The 18,240-nt window shown below is 39.1% G+C and overlaps 1 protein-coding gene across 5 annotated transcripts in view; it reads right to left on the bottom strand.

Moving 5' to 3' along the window:
* Positions 1-18,240, bottom strand: part of MSH3 (mutS homolog 3) — a 187,786-nt gene that overhangs the window by 100,730 nt on the left and 68,816 nt on the right. For all 5 annotated transcript variants that reach the window (XM_053224371.1, XM_053224369.1, XM_027039130.2 and 2 more), the window contains exons 11-12: positions 15,419-15,503; positions 12,251-12,360 (exon numbers count right to left, since the gene is read on the bottom strand). In XM_053224371.1, coding sequence (XP_053080346.1) covers positions 12,251-12,360; positions 15,419-15,503 — 195 coding nt within the window. The remainder of the gene's footprint in view (positions 1-12,250; positions 12,361-15,418; positions 15,504-18,240) is intronic.

Here is an 18,240-nt window from a genome sequence, read left to right as displayed (position 1 = left end):
GAATAGCAAACCTGAGTGAGAGTGGACCTGGGTTAAGAATTCTTGAAAATTTTCCCTTTGTAAAGACTAGGCCAAGACAGACATATTTCTTTGTCCCCTCTCTTCAGTGAGATTATGATCCTTTGAGGGTCTCACATTACTCTGGCCTCCCTAACTTAAGACTGACACAAGGCCTTCCCTGCAGTTTCCCGCAAGGCTCTTAAAAACCCAATCCTTTTGATTACCAACACCTGCAGAGGCTAGGGGACAATGGCAGCAGCAAAGTCAACTCACTTCCATTTCTAGCTCCTTCTTCAATCTCTTCCCTTAGGTTTTCCCATTATTATTATTGTTGTTGTTGTTGTTGTTATTATTATTATTATTTAAAAAGCTCTGTTTATGACATTACAGCCACAGGAAATGAAGTCCTCCCACAACATTTTGAGGGGATATACTCTGAAAATCCCTCCTAGTAAAGGCACAAAGAGAGAAAAATAAAGCTGGAAGAGCCAAGAAGGAAAAGATCTCCAATTCTTCCTCCTCCTTCTCTCCTGTACATCTCTTCCTCAGCACAAATGAAAGCTTCCATTTACTGCTGGCCACATGAACCAGTTTAGACTTCCATGGAGGCCTATTACTACACAACAAAGCAGAGACCAGCTACAGGCTCCCAAGATAAGCATCCCAAGAGACACTAGTTCCTCTATATGCACTAAGTCAGGGCAGACATTCAGATAAGAGGCACATGGGGTCACTTTTTTCTTGGTAGCAGCACTTTCTGCTCATACAGTCACATAGCAAAGGCAAAGACGCAGGGGTCAACACCAATCAATCTCAGCTCTCAGCTATGCACCACCTACTAATCTTCCTTTCCATTTATGAGCAGTACTGTGTGTCTCACTGGGCTGAGGAAATTCACAGTCACCAAAGGTGAATGCTGTGTTGGCAGGGTCATGGAAAATGGGAAATCACAAAGAATAAACTGGGCCTCATAATGCAGTTCAGTGCAACGAGTTCCAGAGAGTTTAAAATGGTATTTGGGGGCGCCTGGGTGCCTCAGTCACTTGAACATCTGGCTTGGGCTCAGGTCACGATCTCACAATTCATGGATTCAAGTCCTGCATAAGGCTCTCTGCTGTCAGTGCAGAGCCTGCATCACATCCTCTGTCCACTCTCTCTGTCCTCTCTCTCTCTCTCTCTCTCTCATTCTCCCACTTCCCCCCATCACTCATAAAAATGAATAAACATTTAAAAAATGGCATTTAGTTTTGTTAATATAAATTAAATGGTAAATGAAGGAAATACATAACATTTTATTACTTTGTCATTTAGGCCAGAGCCATGAATTAGAAAAACACCGTTAATACTCTAAACATATGAGTTTACCAAAATAAAAGTCATTTAATTATTCAAGAGAATTAACTATCACTAGAATGTACTTAGTGCTTTCGATAATTACACAAAAATGTAGCCAATAGTCAGAGACCTATTTCCTAATACCGACAATTTTCAGTTTTGCTAATTTCAATGGTTTATGTGATTTAAATGCCAAGAATAAACTTAGCACACTTAATTCTCTTATGAAGTTCTCTAAAAATCTAATTCGAATTAAAAAAGGATTCTTCATTTGCTCTAATTATAGCATTGAACTATACAGTGTGTACCAGATAAGTATTTTATCTTAGGTACAAAAGCTTTCCCTACCTGCATATCCTCCTCACTAGATTAGACCTTGACCAAATTAGATTAGAAACTCCTTAAGAGTAGGAACAACATCTTGTAATGGAGAAAGACTAACACAAAATTTAAAATAACTATCTTATATCACTAAGGGAAGGAAGCAAAGAGTTCTGTGTATATTACACCCCCATCCACGTAGAAAAAGGGAGGCAGGAATATACATATTCATATTTATTTATTTGCTTTTAAAACAAAAAGTCTCTGGAAAGATAGACAAGAAAATAACCACCATGATTATCCAATAGGAACTGGACAGATGTGGGGCAGAGATGAAAGACAAATACTTCACTATATTATCTTTTTACATTTTTAAACTCTGCAACTATGTGAAGGTATTGCCTATTTAGAAATTTAAATAAGTTAATCATTAAAATGTTTTTAAAAAAGAGTACTACACAGTTGAAATACAACTATACACAGGTAAAAAAAAGGATAGCCCATCTCTGGCAATAGACTGCTAGGCAGTCATCAAACATGTCTTCTTTGTCCTTGACAAACATCTGTTAACTTGCCTTGCAGTTAAGGGGTATCATTCTGATTCCATTAGAATGACTTCTACCCAATGACATGTGAGCAGAAATTTACCACTCACTGCGAGACTTGGTGAACCAAAAATATGTCCTCCATACCCTGTCCCCTTCCTCTGGCTGGATGTCAGTACCCAGGTTGACCTCAGAAATCACATGTTTAAGACTGAATAGGCTGTGGAGTTCCTAAATGCCTATGTAAAGAGTTCCAGCCCACCCTCAATCCAGCCCACCCAGGGAAAGGCCACAGTTTGTTTATGCAAAGATAAAGAAGAAACCAATTTCCACTGTTAGGGGTGCCTGGGTGGCTCAGTCGGTTAAGTGTCCGACTTTGGCTCAGGTCATGATCTTGCGGTTCATGGATTCAAGCCCTGTGTCGGGCTCTGTGCTGACAGCTCAGAACCTGGATCCTGCTTCAGATTCTGCGTCTCCCTCTCTCTCTGCCCCTTCCTCCACTCACACTCTGTCTCTCTCTCTCCAAAAATAAACATTAAAAAAAACAATAATAAAAATTTCCACTGTTAGAACTATCAAACTGTGTGGTGTTTTTTGTTGCTGCTGTTAAGCACTTAGTTTCTCCAGCCAATGTACTACCTTTAGTGTTAACAAACACATTAATGTGTACTCAATCAGAACGTGAGACTGAGCTTCCCAAGTTCCCAGGACTCAGGTTCAGAGCACTAAGTAAAAGAGAAAGGCTGTGATCCAAGCCCAGCCACATAAAATGAAAGAGCTCAATTACCAATGGTGGCACCATTCTGAGAGGGGACTGATAAAGACACGACTTACTCACCAGTGCTCCTTGCAAACTCTCCTCACAATCCTAACTGTAGCTACAAGCAAAGGTAAAACACAGGCAAGAACCAGATACAGAACCAACCAGACAGATGCTAGACAGCTGACAATAGCGCACAGCCTCTGCCCTGTCATCCCTGGAAGCCTCCAGCTGGGTCATCATATGACTGTCTTTATTTTAACCGCTGCATCATTATTCTAATGTAAGACTGGTTACAATTTATTTTTCTATTCCCCTACTAATAGCTAGGTTGCCTCCAGTTTTTTGGTTATAAATTATAACCAATTCTAAAGACAACAGCTATTTTCTTAACCACATAACTGATGCTAAGAACCACAGGAATTCTTTACATATACTGTCTCATTTGGTCCTCACAACAACACTGTGAGTGAGGAAGGTATTATAATTCCCATTTTACAGGTGAAGAAACAGACGTATATGAAAATTCATAACTTGTACAAAGTGACACAACTGAGTGAGGGCGTCAGAACTGAAGGTAAAGTCTCAATAACTCCTGAAGTATGATTCTAGATGAGCCCTATGTGCTACCTGGATGATCTTGGATAATTAACCTGAGTCTCAGTTTTACACCTCTATAAAATGATGGAATAACTGTTTGAAAGAATAGACATATCACAGACTAAAACAACACAACACAGTCAGACGTTAAGTTTCCTGCCCTGCCATCTTATTTCCACTCCCACACAAGACCCCCTGACAGAGTAACACATCTTACCTCTTAGCCCTCAGCTCTCTCCCTTCCCACCTTGGCTACCCTTCTCTCCTCAACCCCTAGATTTGGACCTCTGTTCCTTTCTACCCAAACACTTCCCTTATTTTTTTTCACATATAAATGTCTCTTTCTGATCCCTAAATCAATCTAACATTTTGTGTAAATACCTTCACCTGGATAGACACAGAATAGAATGTTTTTCAAAGATAAGCTCGATGAATGATTTTCCAGAGTACTGTACTGCAGGCACAAAAGTGCACAATGTTTGCAACTTACAAAATTCGATGGTTCTTTACAATGTCACTTCAGATGTTGAATACATGTGCAATATATTTAAATGAGAATCAAAACACTTGTTTCCATTCAAGAGATGAATATATTCAATCTGCTTGTGCCCAAAGGAGGAAAGATATGAAATTACTGAGCCTACCTGTAATGGGCTAAATTGTGTCAACAAAAAAATACACATTGAAGACCTAATCACCAGTGCCTCGCAATGTAACCTTAGTTAGAAATAGGGTAACTATAGATGTAATTAGTTAACATGAGGTCATACTGGAATATGGTAGGCCCCTAATCCAGTAAGATTGCATCCTTACTGAAAGAATGTCATGTGAAGAGATAAGCACACTGCAAGAACACCCTGTGAATGTGAAGGCAGACAGAAAAGAGGTGCATCCACAAGCCAAATGACACCAAAGATCGCCAGCAAACCACCAAAAGCCAGGACACAGGTATGGAACAGCTTCTCCCTCAGAGGCCTCAGAAAGAACTGTGAGACAAATGTGTGTTGTTGATGCTACCCACTTTGTGATACTTTGTTACCCCTAGCAAACTAATACACTATCTAAATCATCCATTATGGAATTCAAATTCCACAGGTATAGCCTTAAAGAACCAAAGGAAAATTAGAGTGCACCCAAATAACTCTACACAAAAAAATTCCTATTTAGACGTGGTCAGAGTTATGAGTCACGATACTTAAAACCAACTGTGCCAAAGGTGGGAAGATGGCCCCTTCCCATCACCCAACCTGGCTTCCTTACTGAGTCACTTGACTTTCACCAAGGAACTTCTATTTACTCTAATTCCACTAACAATTGACAAGAATGCAAGATGTGGGCAAACCATATTTTCCACTATTAAGTGTTAATGTTTTCAGACCTAATTAAGCGATTGTTGCACGAAAACAGGGAATCCTATGAAGGAAACCTGCTTCTAAGGTTCTTTTAAAATCAAGTTGTTTTTCTTAGAAAAAGAAACTTCTCTCACATAGGTGTGCCTTTATTTGCAAAGTCTAATGAGAACCCTATGATTTTCAAATGGATTCATTTGTTCAAATGGATTTGACATTGTCAAAATGTCACAACATTTTCACCCTATGATTTTCAAATGGATTCATTTTCAAATGGATTCATTTGTTCATAATTTCTTGATCATCTATAAATTCAAAGCACTATGAGCCCCCCATGCATTCTGTATCGGTTAGTGATGAAGGGGTAGGGGCTGGACAAAATTGAGACCAATTAACTTTCTACAGAGGAAGAAAGGAGGAAAAGGAGGACTTTTCAAAGGAGCTGAGTTTGGTCTTGAATGACTCACTATTTTAATAATTCACTTAATAAATATTTATCAAATGCTTGTCACACAATTTAGTAAGAGCTAGATATTAAATAAACAGAAAAAACAAATATCAACCATGATACATAGTCCTATATGCTACCGAAGAATGACACAGGAAACACAATTTAGATTAGGTGGTCAGAGAAAACCTCTGAAGAATGACACTTTAAAGGTGAGGCTTAAAAGGAATCAGTCATTTGAGGATTAAAGAGAAAAAGAAAAACACTCTATGTAGAGAGCCCAGCAAATGCAAAGACCACAGAATGAGAAAAAACTTTTAGAAGCTCAGAAACCCAAAAGACCAGAGTGACCAGAAGATGATGAATGTGTGAATGCAGAGAAGAGCCATGCTAAAGAATTTTTTTTTTTAAGTTTATTCATTTTGAAAGAGACAGAGACAGCGCAAGTGAAGAAGGGGCAGAGAGACAGGAAGAGCAAGAGAATCCCAAGCAGGACCCGTGCTGTCAGCACAGAGCCTGATGGGGGTCTCAAACCCAAGAAACTGTGAGATCACAACCTGAGCCAAAACCAAGCATCGGGCATTAACTGACTGAGTCACCCAGGTGCCCCAAGAATTTTAACTTTTTTTAAGTTTATTTATTTTGAGAGAGAGTTCAAGTAGAAGACGGACAGAGAGAGAAACAGAGAGAGAGAAGGAGAAAAGAGACAGGGGAAGAAGTGAGAGAATCCCAAGCAGGTTCTGTGCTGTCAGCGTGGAGAACAATGTGGGGCTCGATCCCACGAACCATAGATGACGAGCAGAGCTGGACCCAAGAGCCAGATGCCTAAGTAACCGAGTCACCCATGCGCCCCTAAAGAATTTTAATTTTATTTGAAGCAAGTGGAAAGCCAATGAAGAGTTTAAAACAGGGGAGTGGCAAGATTCAGTCTTTATACTGAAAAAGAGATCACTTAGGAGGATACTGCAGCTGTCCAAGTGAGAACTGGTATACTTTCGACCAGGCTGATGGCAGTGGAGATGGCAAGACATACACAGACTCTAGACATATTTTAGAGCTAAAGGCAACAGGGCTTAGTATTAGATTGGACATGGCTGTCAGAAAGGAAATGTCCAGGATAACTTCCATCTTTGGTCTAAGTAACTCATTCAGTGTAAGTGCTGGTTCCTGGAATGGAGAAACCAGGAGGAGGAACAGGGTTGAATACATTAAGTTTCTGTGATGCACTGACGTGTTTATGAATCTAAGCTGAATATATAAGCCTGGAGAATAGGAGAGAGAGAAATCTGGGAATCACTGACATTTTGACAATTACAGTCATGGGAAGAGAAATGTTCACAGGGGTAGGGGTAGGAGACAGTGAGAAGAGGTTGTGAGGGGAGGTTTAGGGGTTTAGGTTCAGGAGGTTTAGGGAACCAAGAAAGCTCAGCTCCTAAGGGTCAGGCCTCTGAAACGCCAACACTGAAATGATACCTAGAAGATGAGAAAATAGCAAAGGATGTTTTGAAGAAGCAGGCAGCAAACTAGATGGGAAACAAAGATGAGTACAAGTTTCCACTTTAGAAAAGAGAAACAGACTGTACAAAGGTCCAGAAATAAAATGACACCTCAGTGTATTGTAGGAACTGCAAACAGTAGGGAACAGCATCATCAGATATGCACTTTTAAAAGTAATCCATCGGTAGTGCAGAGCAGAAACAGAGAAGGGCAAGGCCAGAGGCATGGAGATGCTCAGTTTCCTCAATAAACAAAAAGCCTTTCATAAAAAGCCTTTCATCTGACTGCCTTTCATAAAAAGTGACTTTACAAAAAGGCAAGATGATATAATACTACCACTTGCCAGAAATCCAGTATCTTCACTGTTGAACAAAATAATCCATCCACTAGAAGGGAAGGAACTGATTTCTCAGATTCTGCCTCATGGAAATCACTGTCTCATTGAAGGAAATGCTTTGTTTCCAATCTGTTTCATTCAGCATTCAAACTGAATGTTTTCTGAGGCAGAGATGTCCTAGATGTGTGAATATGGAGCTGCTGGAAATAATGTGACAAAGTCATCAGCATGTGAGCTACAGAAACCATGACCCCAGATAAGATCTCAAGCAGGGCTGAAAGTAAGAAGAGATCTCAGGAGAGAGCCCTGGGTGACATCAACATTTAAGGTGCAGGCAGAAGAGGTATCCAAAAAGGAAATCCACAACTTGTTTTTGTTTAATATATTCAAATTTACAGTAAGCTACCAAATCTTCAATCCTTCTTTTAAGATGAACAAATCTGCCTTCAAAATTAATATTTTGCCTAAAACAACATTTTAGAGACTCATCCCATACTTTCCAAAGTTTTCTTTTCCCCTCTCGATCAATATTAACAAACAATTTATGTTTCAAAGTTTTTTGACAAAACCAACCAAGTGCCTATGGTGTATATATAAAAAATTGACAAGATCGTATCAACTCAAAGCAGCAGAAGAAATTCAGAGATCGAGCCTGGAGCCTGCTTCCAATTCTGTGTCTCCCTCTCTCTCTGTCCCTCCCCCGTTCATGCTCTGTCTCTCTCTGTCTCAAAAATAAATAAACGTTAAAAAAAATTAAAAAAAAAAAAAAAGAAATTCAGAGATCGAACCTCAAAACATGAATTCAACATAATTTAATATTAAAAGGTTTTAGGACTAATGACTTGCCAATGTGACATTCATTTATAAGAAGAAGCCAGAGGGCCACCTGGGTGGCTCAGTTGGTTAAGTATCCAACTTCGGCTCAAGTCACGATCTCACAGTTCGTGGGTTCAAGCCCCACGTTGGGCTCTGTGCTGACAGCTCAGAGCCTGGAGCCTGCTTCGGATTCTGTGTCTCCCTCTCTCTCTCTGCCCATCTTCTGCTTGTGTTTTCTCTCTCTCTCAAAAATAAACATAAAAGGGGAGCCCAGGTGGCTCAGTCGGTTAAGCGTCGGACTTCGGCTCAGGTCATGATCTTGCGGTTTGTGAGTTCGAGCCCTGTGTCGGGCTCTGTGCTGACAGCTTAGAGCCTGGAGCCTGTTTCAAATTCTGTGTCTCCCCCTCTCTCTGCCCCCCCCATGTTCATGCTCTGTCTCTCAATAATAAATAAACATTTAAAAAATTAAATAAACGAACCCTCCCCCAAAAAAAGAAGAAGAAGAAGAAGAAGAAGCCAGAGAACTACAATGAAGCATCTTCTTGCCTAAACTTAGAGAACTAATAAAAAGTATAGGTCACAACACATAAGAAAGCATAACCTATTTATAAGAAACAGACTCTTATATACAGAGAACAAATTGGTGGTTGCCAGAGGAGAGGTGGGAGGGGGGATGGGTGAAAGAGGTGAAGGGAATTAAGAACAGATTTATCATGAGTACTGAGTAATGTATAGAATTGTTTAATCAGTATATTGTACACCTGAAATCAATATAACACTGCATGTTAATTATACCTGAATAAAAAAATTATAAAAAAATAAAATGGCTTTCAGCTTCTCAAAAAAATAAATAAAAGGGGGGGAAGCTAATTTGGTTTCAATAAAGTATAATCCAGTGTCAATAATCTAAGTAGTCTTTGAAACAGTCAGTAAGTATAGGATAAAAGTCATGTATACTTTCTAAAAGTCACTAGTAAAATTCTACACTGAAGAGGCCATTTCATACAAAAAAAAAAAAAAAAAAAGGTGATGGGAGTGGAAAATCCTCTAAAACTTAAAAAACAGTTGGTCCTGGATTTATGATCTGTGTGATTGCCCCGGAACTAAAATGGGCTAAAAATACAAAGAAGTTCTTGAGGGAGAATTCATGGATAACTGACAAACAATGGGCTCCTGGAGAACTTTGGAAGACCTTCCTTATCTTGCTAAATACGCTTGTCACCAATTTCTTGTTCTATGATCTCGCTATAGAAGAAAATCAGGATCTGAATGAACTTTTAAAAGGCTGCCAACATCCGAGTCAGAATATTAGCCTGGATAATCATACTGATATGATCTGTGATCTGCATGACACCTAAGTCAGTGTAAACAATAATAAATACACAGCTGAACCACTGACTAATCAGCTGACAATTTTCTCTAGGTACTGGGAACAGGATGAAAGAGCAACTAGGATTTAACAAATTATTTTTGAAATTATTTTTAGATTAGAAAGATAAAAGTTTTAAAATTGTGATCTAAAATTAAAAGGAAAAAGTTTTGTGTGTTTGTTATCAACTATGTAAGTATTAGGCTGGTCTAAAGTTCATACTTGGAAAGCATCAGTGTTCAACACATGGCATATTTTCTTTCATGCTTCCTGGGAAAGTAGACTCCCAAGAGATACATAATTCAGCTCTTAGAGAGCATACGACATGGTCTGCTGAATTTATCTCAAATTAATCCTGGTTATAGAAAACAAATTTAACAACAGAAATAAAAGTTTTAATTTACATGAAAAAGTCTGCTACTGACTCTTTCTGCTGAATATTTCAACCAAGCGAAGAAGAATGTAAGAAGTGCTGTGGATGCTCAGGTAGATGTCTTTCCACACTTTCTGCAGAAAGCCATCTGGCCTGCTTTTGCTCCACAAGGTACTCTTACCTCATTTCAGTACTGAACCAAAGCAGATAAGTTGACCCTTGAACAATGTGGGGATTAGGGGCAATGACCCTCCCACGGTCAAAAATCCTAGTACAGCTTTTGGCTCCCCAAAAACTTAACTACTAATAGCCTACTGTTGACCAGAAACCTTATTAACATAGTTGATTAACATATATTTTATATATGTATCACATTCTGTATTCTCATAATAAAGTAAGCTATAGGAAAGAAAATGCTAAGAAAATCGTTAAGAAAAACACACTGATAGCACTGTACTGCATCAGAAAAAAATCCACATACAAGTGGACCTGCACAGTTCAAAGCCATGCTGTTCAAGGATCAACTTTACTTCCATTCGCGGCATGTTTTCTTTACCCAGGTTCCCTCATCTGCAGGTCTTTATGCTCAAGAAGAAAAATTAAAGTGAAGTGATTTGGTAACCATTATCAACGTAAGTGTCCTAAAAAGCTTATCACCAGCACTGATATCTTTACAGAAGACTAATTTCTAAGCTGAACGTAAAATGCAGCCAGTAGCGAGGCGGCTGTGTAGCCCATGTATAGAGGCCCCAGCATAGCACTTGTTATGTAATAAAGAGCTCAAATGTGGTAGTTAGGGTTACTGTCTCATCGTATTCCTTACCGCAACCCTGTGAGGAGGGAGTTTACCATTTCAAAGGTGAGAATATGGCATGGGGAGGTGGGCACCTGGGACATGACGTGGGACCCAAGGACTTCCTAGACTGACTCACTCAGTTGACAGAGCTGACACAGTAGTTCTAACACCTCACCACACTCGTTCTGGTCTATTTATTCAGGAAGCTGTTCAGAATGGTTAAGAGCCTGCTCGGCTCTGGAGTCAATGCTCTTTTAAAATCTGGGCCCTACCAGCTATGAATCATTGAACAAGTTACTGAAGCTCTGAATTTGTTTACTCAGCTCAAGGACCTACCTCAGAAGATGATTTTGAGTACTAAATAGTGGTACATAGTAAAAGTGAAATAAATAACAGCATTCATTCATTCAATAAACATTACTGAATGTTAGTTCCTACTAAGCTCCTACTTAGCTCCTACTAAGTGACAGACACTGTTCTAGGTCAGAGTCCTCAAATTTATCTGCATCTCGAAATCATCTGGGAAACTTTCAAACCCTCCAACTCCCAGGCCACAATGGAGACCAATTAAATGACAATTTGTGGGGGTCTGGACACAGACATCAGTATCTGTGAAGCTTCCCAAGTGACCGCAAGGTGCAGACAAGCTTGGAAACAGCTGTGTTTTAAGCATCAGATTCAGCGACCTTCCTTGAAGGGGCTCCTAGTTTACTCATTTACTTTCCCAAATGTGTCACACCTGACTCCTCTTTCAGATTCCCTACTGTTCCTGCGTTAGCTCAGGTCCCTCAGAACCTTCCTGTGAACTTGCCAATTTACCTCACCACAAGTTTGTTCCCTCCCCCACTTAAAATCTGTAAGTGCTGTTGACAGAAACATAAGGGAAATTGAATTACTGTATTAGGAATGCATTGATTAATATACTTTTTAACAGGAAAGACTGCTAAGGACAAAACAAGCCCAGATCTGATCCTATCATCCCATGCTCAGAATCACTGGATTAACTTCCCCTGGCTACCAACTCCATCTAGCCTTCAAAGCCTTCTATGAAAGGCAGTGCCCCATCTCTTCAGCCCCATCCTCCCAACTCTCTTATACTACTGATGACCCATATTAACTGGGTAACCCAGTTTCCTTTGACACGCCCTGTAAGCAGACTCATTCTTGGGACAAGGAACAGATCCTCTCACAATATTAGACAGCATATGGCCAGATACAAAATAAAATCTTCCCCAATTTAAAATTCTGTTCTTTTTTTTTTAACATCGTTTATTATTGAGAGACAGAGAGAGACAGAGCATGAGCAGGGGAGGGGCAGAGAGAGGGGGGAGACACAGAATCTGAAGCAGGCTCCAGGCTCTGAGCTGTCAACGTAGAGCCTGACACAGGACTCATTCTCACAAACTGTGAGGTCAGGACCTGAACCCAAGTCGGACGCTTAACCAACTGAGCCACCCAGGTTCTCCTGTTCTTTTTTTTTTAAGTTTATTTATTTTTTTTAGTAATCTCTACATCCAACATAGGGTTCGAACTCATGACCCTGAGATCAAGCAACGCATGCTCCTCTGACTGAGCCAGCCAGGCACCCCTAAAATTCTGTTCTTTAAGCCATGGTAACTTTGGTTTTAAGGAAGCTAAGACACACTTAATTTCACAACTTTATACAATTTGAGATTAAACACACAAAAAAAGAATCCCCTTTACCTTAGTTTAAGGAGTGGCTGGGTCACCCACTTCTTTAACTTCCGTTTCCCAAAAGAGGTTTTAGTATGGTCTAAAACCCAAAGTAAACTTCCTTTGGTTTTCATGTCAGTCTAAGAAAGACCAGAAGAAAAGTTTTATTAACTAGACATTGTATTTATACCAAAACTGCTAATTGTTCATGTGCCTTAATTATTCCATATACCCCAATTTTAATTTTTTTTAAGATTTATTCATTTCGGATAGACAGAGCATGAGTGGGGGAGGGGCAGAGAGAGAGGGAGACACGGAGTCCGAAGCAGGGTCCAGGCTCTGAGCTTCTAGCACAGAGCCCAACACAGGGCTCAACTCACGAACCATGAGATCACAACCTGAGCCCAAGTCGGATGCTTAACCAACTGAGCCACCCAGGCACCCCTCCATATACCTCAATTTTAAATGTTACACATGCCTATCATAAAGTACAGCTCATAACAGGTGTTTAATGTTTGACGAATGCATGTACATATGAACACACATGCACTATATAAAGTATTGATATCTTCACAAAAAAGGGACAGTCTGTGTAGTTTTGTTAACTAAAAATATTCAGAAATATTCTTTTTAATGATTATGTTTGATAGAAAGAGGTGGGGGAGGGGCAGAGAGAGAGGGGGACAGAGGATCTGAGGCAGGCTCAGGGAGCCCAAAGTGGGCACAAACTCACAAACCGTGAGATCATGACCTGAGCCAAAGTTAGACACTTAACCTGTTGACTGAGCCACCCAGGCGCCACCCCTCTCCCTTTTTTAATGTAGAAATCTTTTAAAATACAGGCTTGTCCTAAGCTTCTTAAAAATACATACTTTTCTCCCTTGGCAAGTACAGTGAAGATAATTTAATTTCCTTCAGCAATTCAGTATCTTCCACCACCTCAGAGTTCTCATTCTAAGGACTGACACTCTCATGAAAACACCGAACAAGCAGAAGGTACTGGAGATGGAAGTGAAAATGCACTGCACTCTAGGAATTCGCCCTGGAAGGATTTTATTTTAGTCTGCTCTATTAAATCCTTAGTAAAAAATTATCTATCTATGCTTTGTTACTTGAAAGTTGAACCACTAAAAAAACAATTTGCAATTAACTAGAGATGATAGTTAATTTTAAGCAAGGTTACATGGTATTTCAAAAAGTCTATTAACAATAGACTCATTTGGAACATAAGATTGCAGTTTTCACCTAAGTTTTTTGTAACTTTTTCCTTTTCCTTCAAATCATCAAGCAGGTACTTACAGAATACCTCTTAGGTACTCAGTTGTATGGCCAGCAAAGGTGTATTAAGATACAGTCCCTCCCTTAGGGTACTTCTTTCCAAGTATGGGAGAAATGACTCATAATTAACACATGATGGCACCTGGCAGAAATTAACTACGAAAGGGATGACAAAAGCGGCCAGACCTTAGGAGTTTAAAACAAAGCACACACAAAAGCCATAGGTCACAGAAGGCCTGCCTGAGAATGAGTTGGACAGACAGAGCTGACTAACCAGGGCAATCCACATCAACAACAGCACCATTCCTTCTGAAACAACAGCCCCAATGGCCTGAGTACAGTAAAGGGTCCCAGGAAGAGGAAAGCGGACAAGAATAACTTTCCAAGTATTTATTGCATCACTGAAGAACCCTCTCAGACAAGAGAGGGAGGGGTGGGAGATAAACAGGTCTATTACTCGTTTGCTCTCCCTGATACCCAGCCCCCTCCTCATTACCCGCTTCATTACCTCCATGGTAATGGAGGCCAAAGTCAAGTGCAAAGACAAGCCCAAGATGTGAATTCTTAGCCTCTGTTTCCATAATGGCCCAAGTCCTGATAAGGGTACCTTAATGGTAAGTGATTTTTCCCTTAGGAATTTAATTTCAGAACTGACTCCACAGCAGTAGAATTTGAATAGGAAGGATGTGGCAGAATAAAGAAAGTTTGGAATGCCAGGGCTGGAACAAAGTATTCAGCTGAATACTCTGACTCTGAGCTCTTCTTGATCCAAGAAATGTCCTTTTCTTCCTTCTGCTCATTTGCTATCATGAGAATGTATACAGAGTAGGTGAAAAAAATTTGCAGGAATAGTTCTCAATTTCTGGATAAAGTAATGACAAGATACAAATGTTACAGTATGAAAGTAAGACTGACTAGTATACAAGGATACCTTAGAAGATGAAGAAACTAAACAAGAGAAACTAGTTAGTAATACATAAATCAAGGAGTCAGGAGAATAAATTCAGCATTTACTTTAATTCACAGTAGTAAGAAACATTTCTAATGTTTATTCATTTATTTTGAGAGAGAGAGACAGCAGAGGAGGGGCAGGAGAGAGAGGGAGAGAGAGAATCCCCAGCAGGTTCTGTGCTGTCAGCTCAGAACCCAACTTGGGGCTTGAACTAATGAACCATGAGATCATAACCTGAGCTGATATCAAGAGTTGAGTGCTCAACCAACAGAGCCACCCAGGTGCCCCAGTAATAAATATTTCTAAGAGCTTTAAACCATTTAACTCAGATGATTCAGCTTTGCAACTACTTATCAAATGATTTGGAATTGCTTTTTATTTCTGTGACTTTATGTTAACATTATATAATATCTTATTTCTAAGTTGTAATTCAATAAATTAAAATAATCAATTTAATGTCTCCATTATCTTCATAATTAATCAATAAAGGGCAAATAAATGATGACAGAAGCTTGTGAAATGAAATTTATGCATCTTACAATATAAGTGAATATCACAGTAACTTGTTTCAAATGCTGAATGAATAAGACAAAACATTTCAATGAAAAATTAAGGTATATAGAAAAGATATAATCAAGGAGACAAAATATCCACTTTATATTAATTTCCAAAGATGATGTCTTTCCAAAGAAATGTATGATACACAAATTATCAGGATGGGCATGTCACTTCAATAAGTAAAAAAGAAGTTCTATAGCTCTCAAAGTAACCCCTAGGGAAATAGTTCATATATCTGATTCCCAAAAAAATGGATGCTTCAGTTATCAACTACTAAAGAGTACAGGCAGTGTAATCAGTTGAACATAATATTCTTGTTCTCACCTGCACTCTTAAGAACAGACTGCTACTTTATTCCAAGTTTTTTTTCAAAAGGATTTTGAATCGGTTACCCTTTATGTTTACCTGACCTGATTCTGTAGGATTTCAAGATTCCTTAATGTTGTTCCATTAATTGTCATGAATTCCATTTCACCAGACAACTGCTTAAAATTCCTGTAAAAGAATGAAACATGAGCCATGATATAAGTGCATAAAGGAATTTGAAAAACTAATTTAGGCACTAAAGATAATTCCAATACCATTATGACAAAAATGACCTCTTTGACAGAAAATCAAATCAAAAGCAGCAAACGAGTATTCTTTGGGATATTGTCTTTCATTGATGCTGGTGCCATTAAACAGACTGATGCAAAAGGATAGTTGTCTCACACCATAAACAAGCACAGGGAAATAAATGGTACTAACATCTCTTTTTTACATTTCCAGGAATAATACCAAACACAGTCTTTTATCATCAGCAGAGCATGTGGTGGTATCTTCAGGAAAAGCTATGAAATTAGTTAGAAAAATTTGTGAAAGTATTTAAAAACATCTCTTATTCTTTAACATGAGGTCATCTTGATAAACCCTTTAACAGCTTTTAATCAACATTCTGATAGGTGCAACAAATGTTATATACTCTGTAATTAACAACACAAATTAATAGGACTAATGTTTTAGTGGAGTATAAAACCAAGTGGCAAAAATTACTTCCTTAAGCTCAAAGAATTAATATTTTCCTTATGTCCATACAACTATCCCAAATGAGCTTAAAGTTCAATTAACTTGCAAATAGACTTGAGTATTGAGTTGTGATGATTTTTTTAAATGTTTATTAATTTTGAGACAGTGTGCACAAGCAGGGGAGGGGCAGAAGAGGAAGAGAAAATAATCCCAAGCAGGCTCCGCACTCAACATGGAGCCCAACATGTGGCTCAATCTCATGAACTGTGAGATCATGACCTGAGACAAAATCAAGAACTGGATACTTAACCGACTGAGCCACCCAGGCGCCCTGAGCTGTGATGATTAACAAGTGTATGCACAATTCCAATTTTGTCCTTAGCAGTCTTTCATGTTAAAAAGTATATTAATCAATGCATTCCTAATACAGTAATTCAATTCCCTTATGTTTCTACCAACAGCACTTACAGATTTTACAGCTTATTCTTTTTTTTTCAATATATGAAATTTATTGTCAAATTGGTTTCCATACAACACCCAGTGCTCATCCCAAAAGGTGCCCTCCTCAATACCCATCACCCACCCTCCCCTCCCTCCCACCCCCCATCAACCCTCAGTTTGTTCTCAGTTTTTAAGAGTCTCTTATGCTTTGGCTCTCTCCCACTCTTTTTTTTTTTTTCCTTCCCCTCCCCCATGGATTTCTGTTAAGTTTCTCAGGACCCACATAAGAGTGAAAATACATGGTAGCTTTCTTTCTCTGTATGGCTTATTTCACTTAGCAGAACACTCTCCAGTTCCATCCGTGTTGCTACAAAGGGCCATATTTCATTCTTTCTCATTGCCACGTAGTATTCCATTGTGTATATAAACCACAATTTCTTTATCCATTCATCAGTTGATGGACATTTAGGCTCTTTCCATAATTTGGCTATTGTTGAGAGTGCCGCTATAAACATTGGGGTACAAGTTCCCCTATGCATCAGTACTCCAGATTTTACAGCTTATTCTTAACGGCAAGAAAAAATGGCAAGTCACTGAACTATGTGGAGGAAAAGCATGAGTGTTTGCATTATAAACCTACTGTACCTCTCATGGCTGTGATAAGATTTAAATACAACCCAGGTTCCTAAGCCAGTTATGGAAAGAAGGTTCCATCCAGGAGTCTAGAACCTAAAATCAGAGCCTGTGCTCAGAGAGATGCCTTCACTTGTAGATGACTCTTCCAACTAAAGCTCCAGAAAAAGAAATACCTTACTGCTTATTAGGAATACTGCCTAGTAAGAACTGTCCTTTAGCAGCATGATTTCTCTGACAGGTTTGACATACCTTCTGCGAAAACCTGTTAATGATTTTTAGAAGGAAGAAACTCTAACACTGATTGACAGCAAGTGTGTGTAGCTCTTTCACTCCTTCTTAGAGCACTTAACTTAATTTGCTTTGTATTACAGCAATTACATGTTCTTCTGCTACCCTCATTAATAGATCTAAGTTCCTTGAAGGCAAGAGTTATTTATGTCATACATTTTGCAGCACCTGCTGAGCCTAGCAGAACACAGATGTTCAACAAATGTCTGCCATTTTCTTATGGGAAAACCATTTTGGCTTGGTTGGTTGGTTTCCTTTGAATAAAGCTCACAAAGGTCCATAAAACACCCAGAGACAATAATAAAATGTAAAACATTATTTTCAGAAACAAACAATTAGGCAGTGATTTACTGGGTAGCTGACAGGTGTTCACACACCTCCATGGTCAAAGATCCAAGTTGGAAGAGTTGATAGCCTGAACTTGAGTTAATATCTAGCCAGTTCCCATGTGTTTGGACAGAAGTCATTTCCTTCCCCTGTTCCTGACAAGTTGATTAACTAGAAGTGATTAACACTTGAGTACCTCCATCAAATACAGACTCTACAGGGATGCTCATCTGGTTTGAAAGACAGACTAATCAAGAACCCATAATCCAACAGCCTTTTCTAAAACATCTCAGCTAGCTGTCTTCATCGCCCATGAACACCAGAGCTGTAAGATAAATAAGTGACATTTAAGATCTGTGGACTGTCCAGAAACACTGTTCAGCTAGCTTCACCCTCAACAAGAACTAGTAAACTCAACAGTCCATACCCTGAAGAATGAAGTCTTAGGTTTAGGATTCTGAAAGAATCCCTGTTCCACCAATTAGTTGAGAGTTTTGTCACCTAACTCCAACTAAAAGTGAAATCCTACTCCTAC

This window comes from Acinonyx jubatus, chromosome A1, assembly GCF_027475565.1.
Source record: "Acinonyx jubatus isolate Ajub_Pintada_27869175 chromosome A1, VMU_Ajub_asm_v1.0, whole genome shotgun sequence".
Lineage (NCBI taxonomy): Eukaryota > Metazoa > Chordata > Mammalia > Carnivora > Felidae > Acinonyx > Acinonyx jubatus.
This window is presented reverse-complemented; position numbering and strand designations above follow the sequence as displayed.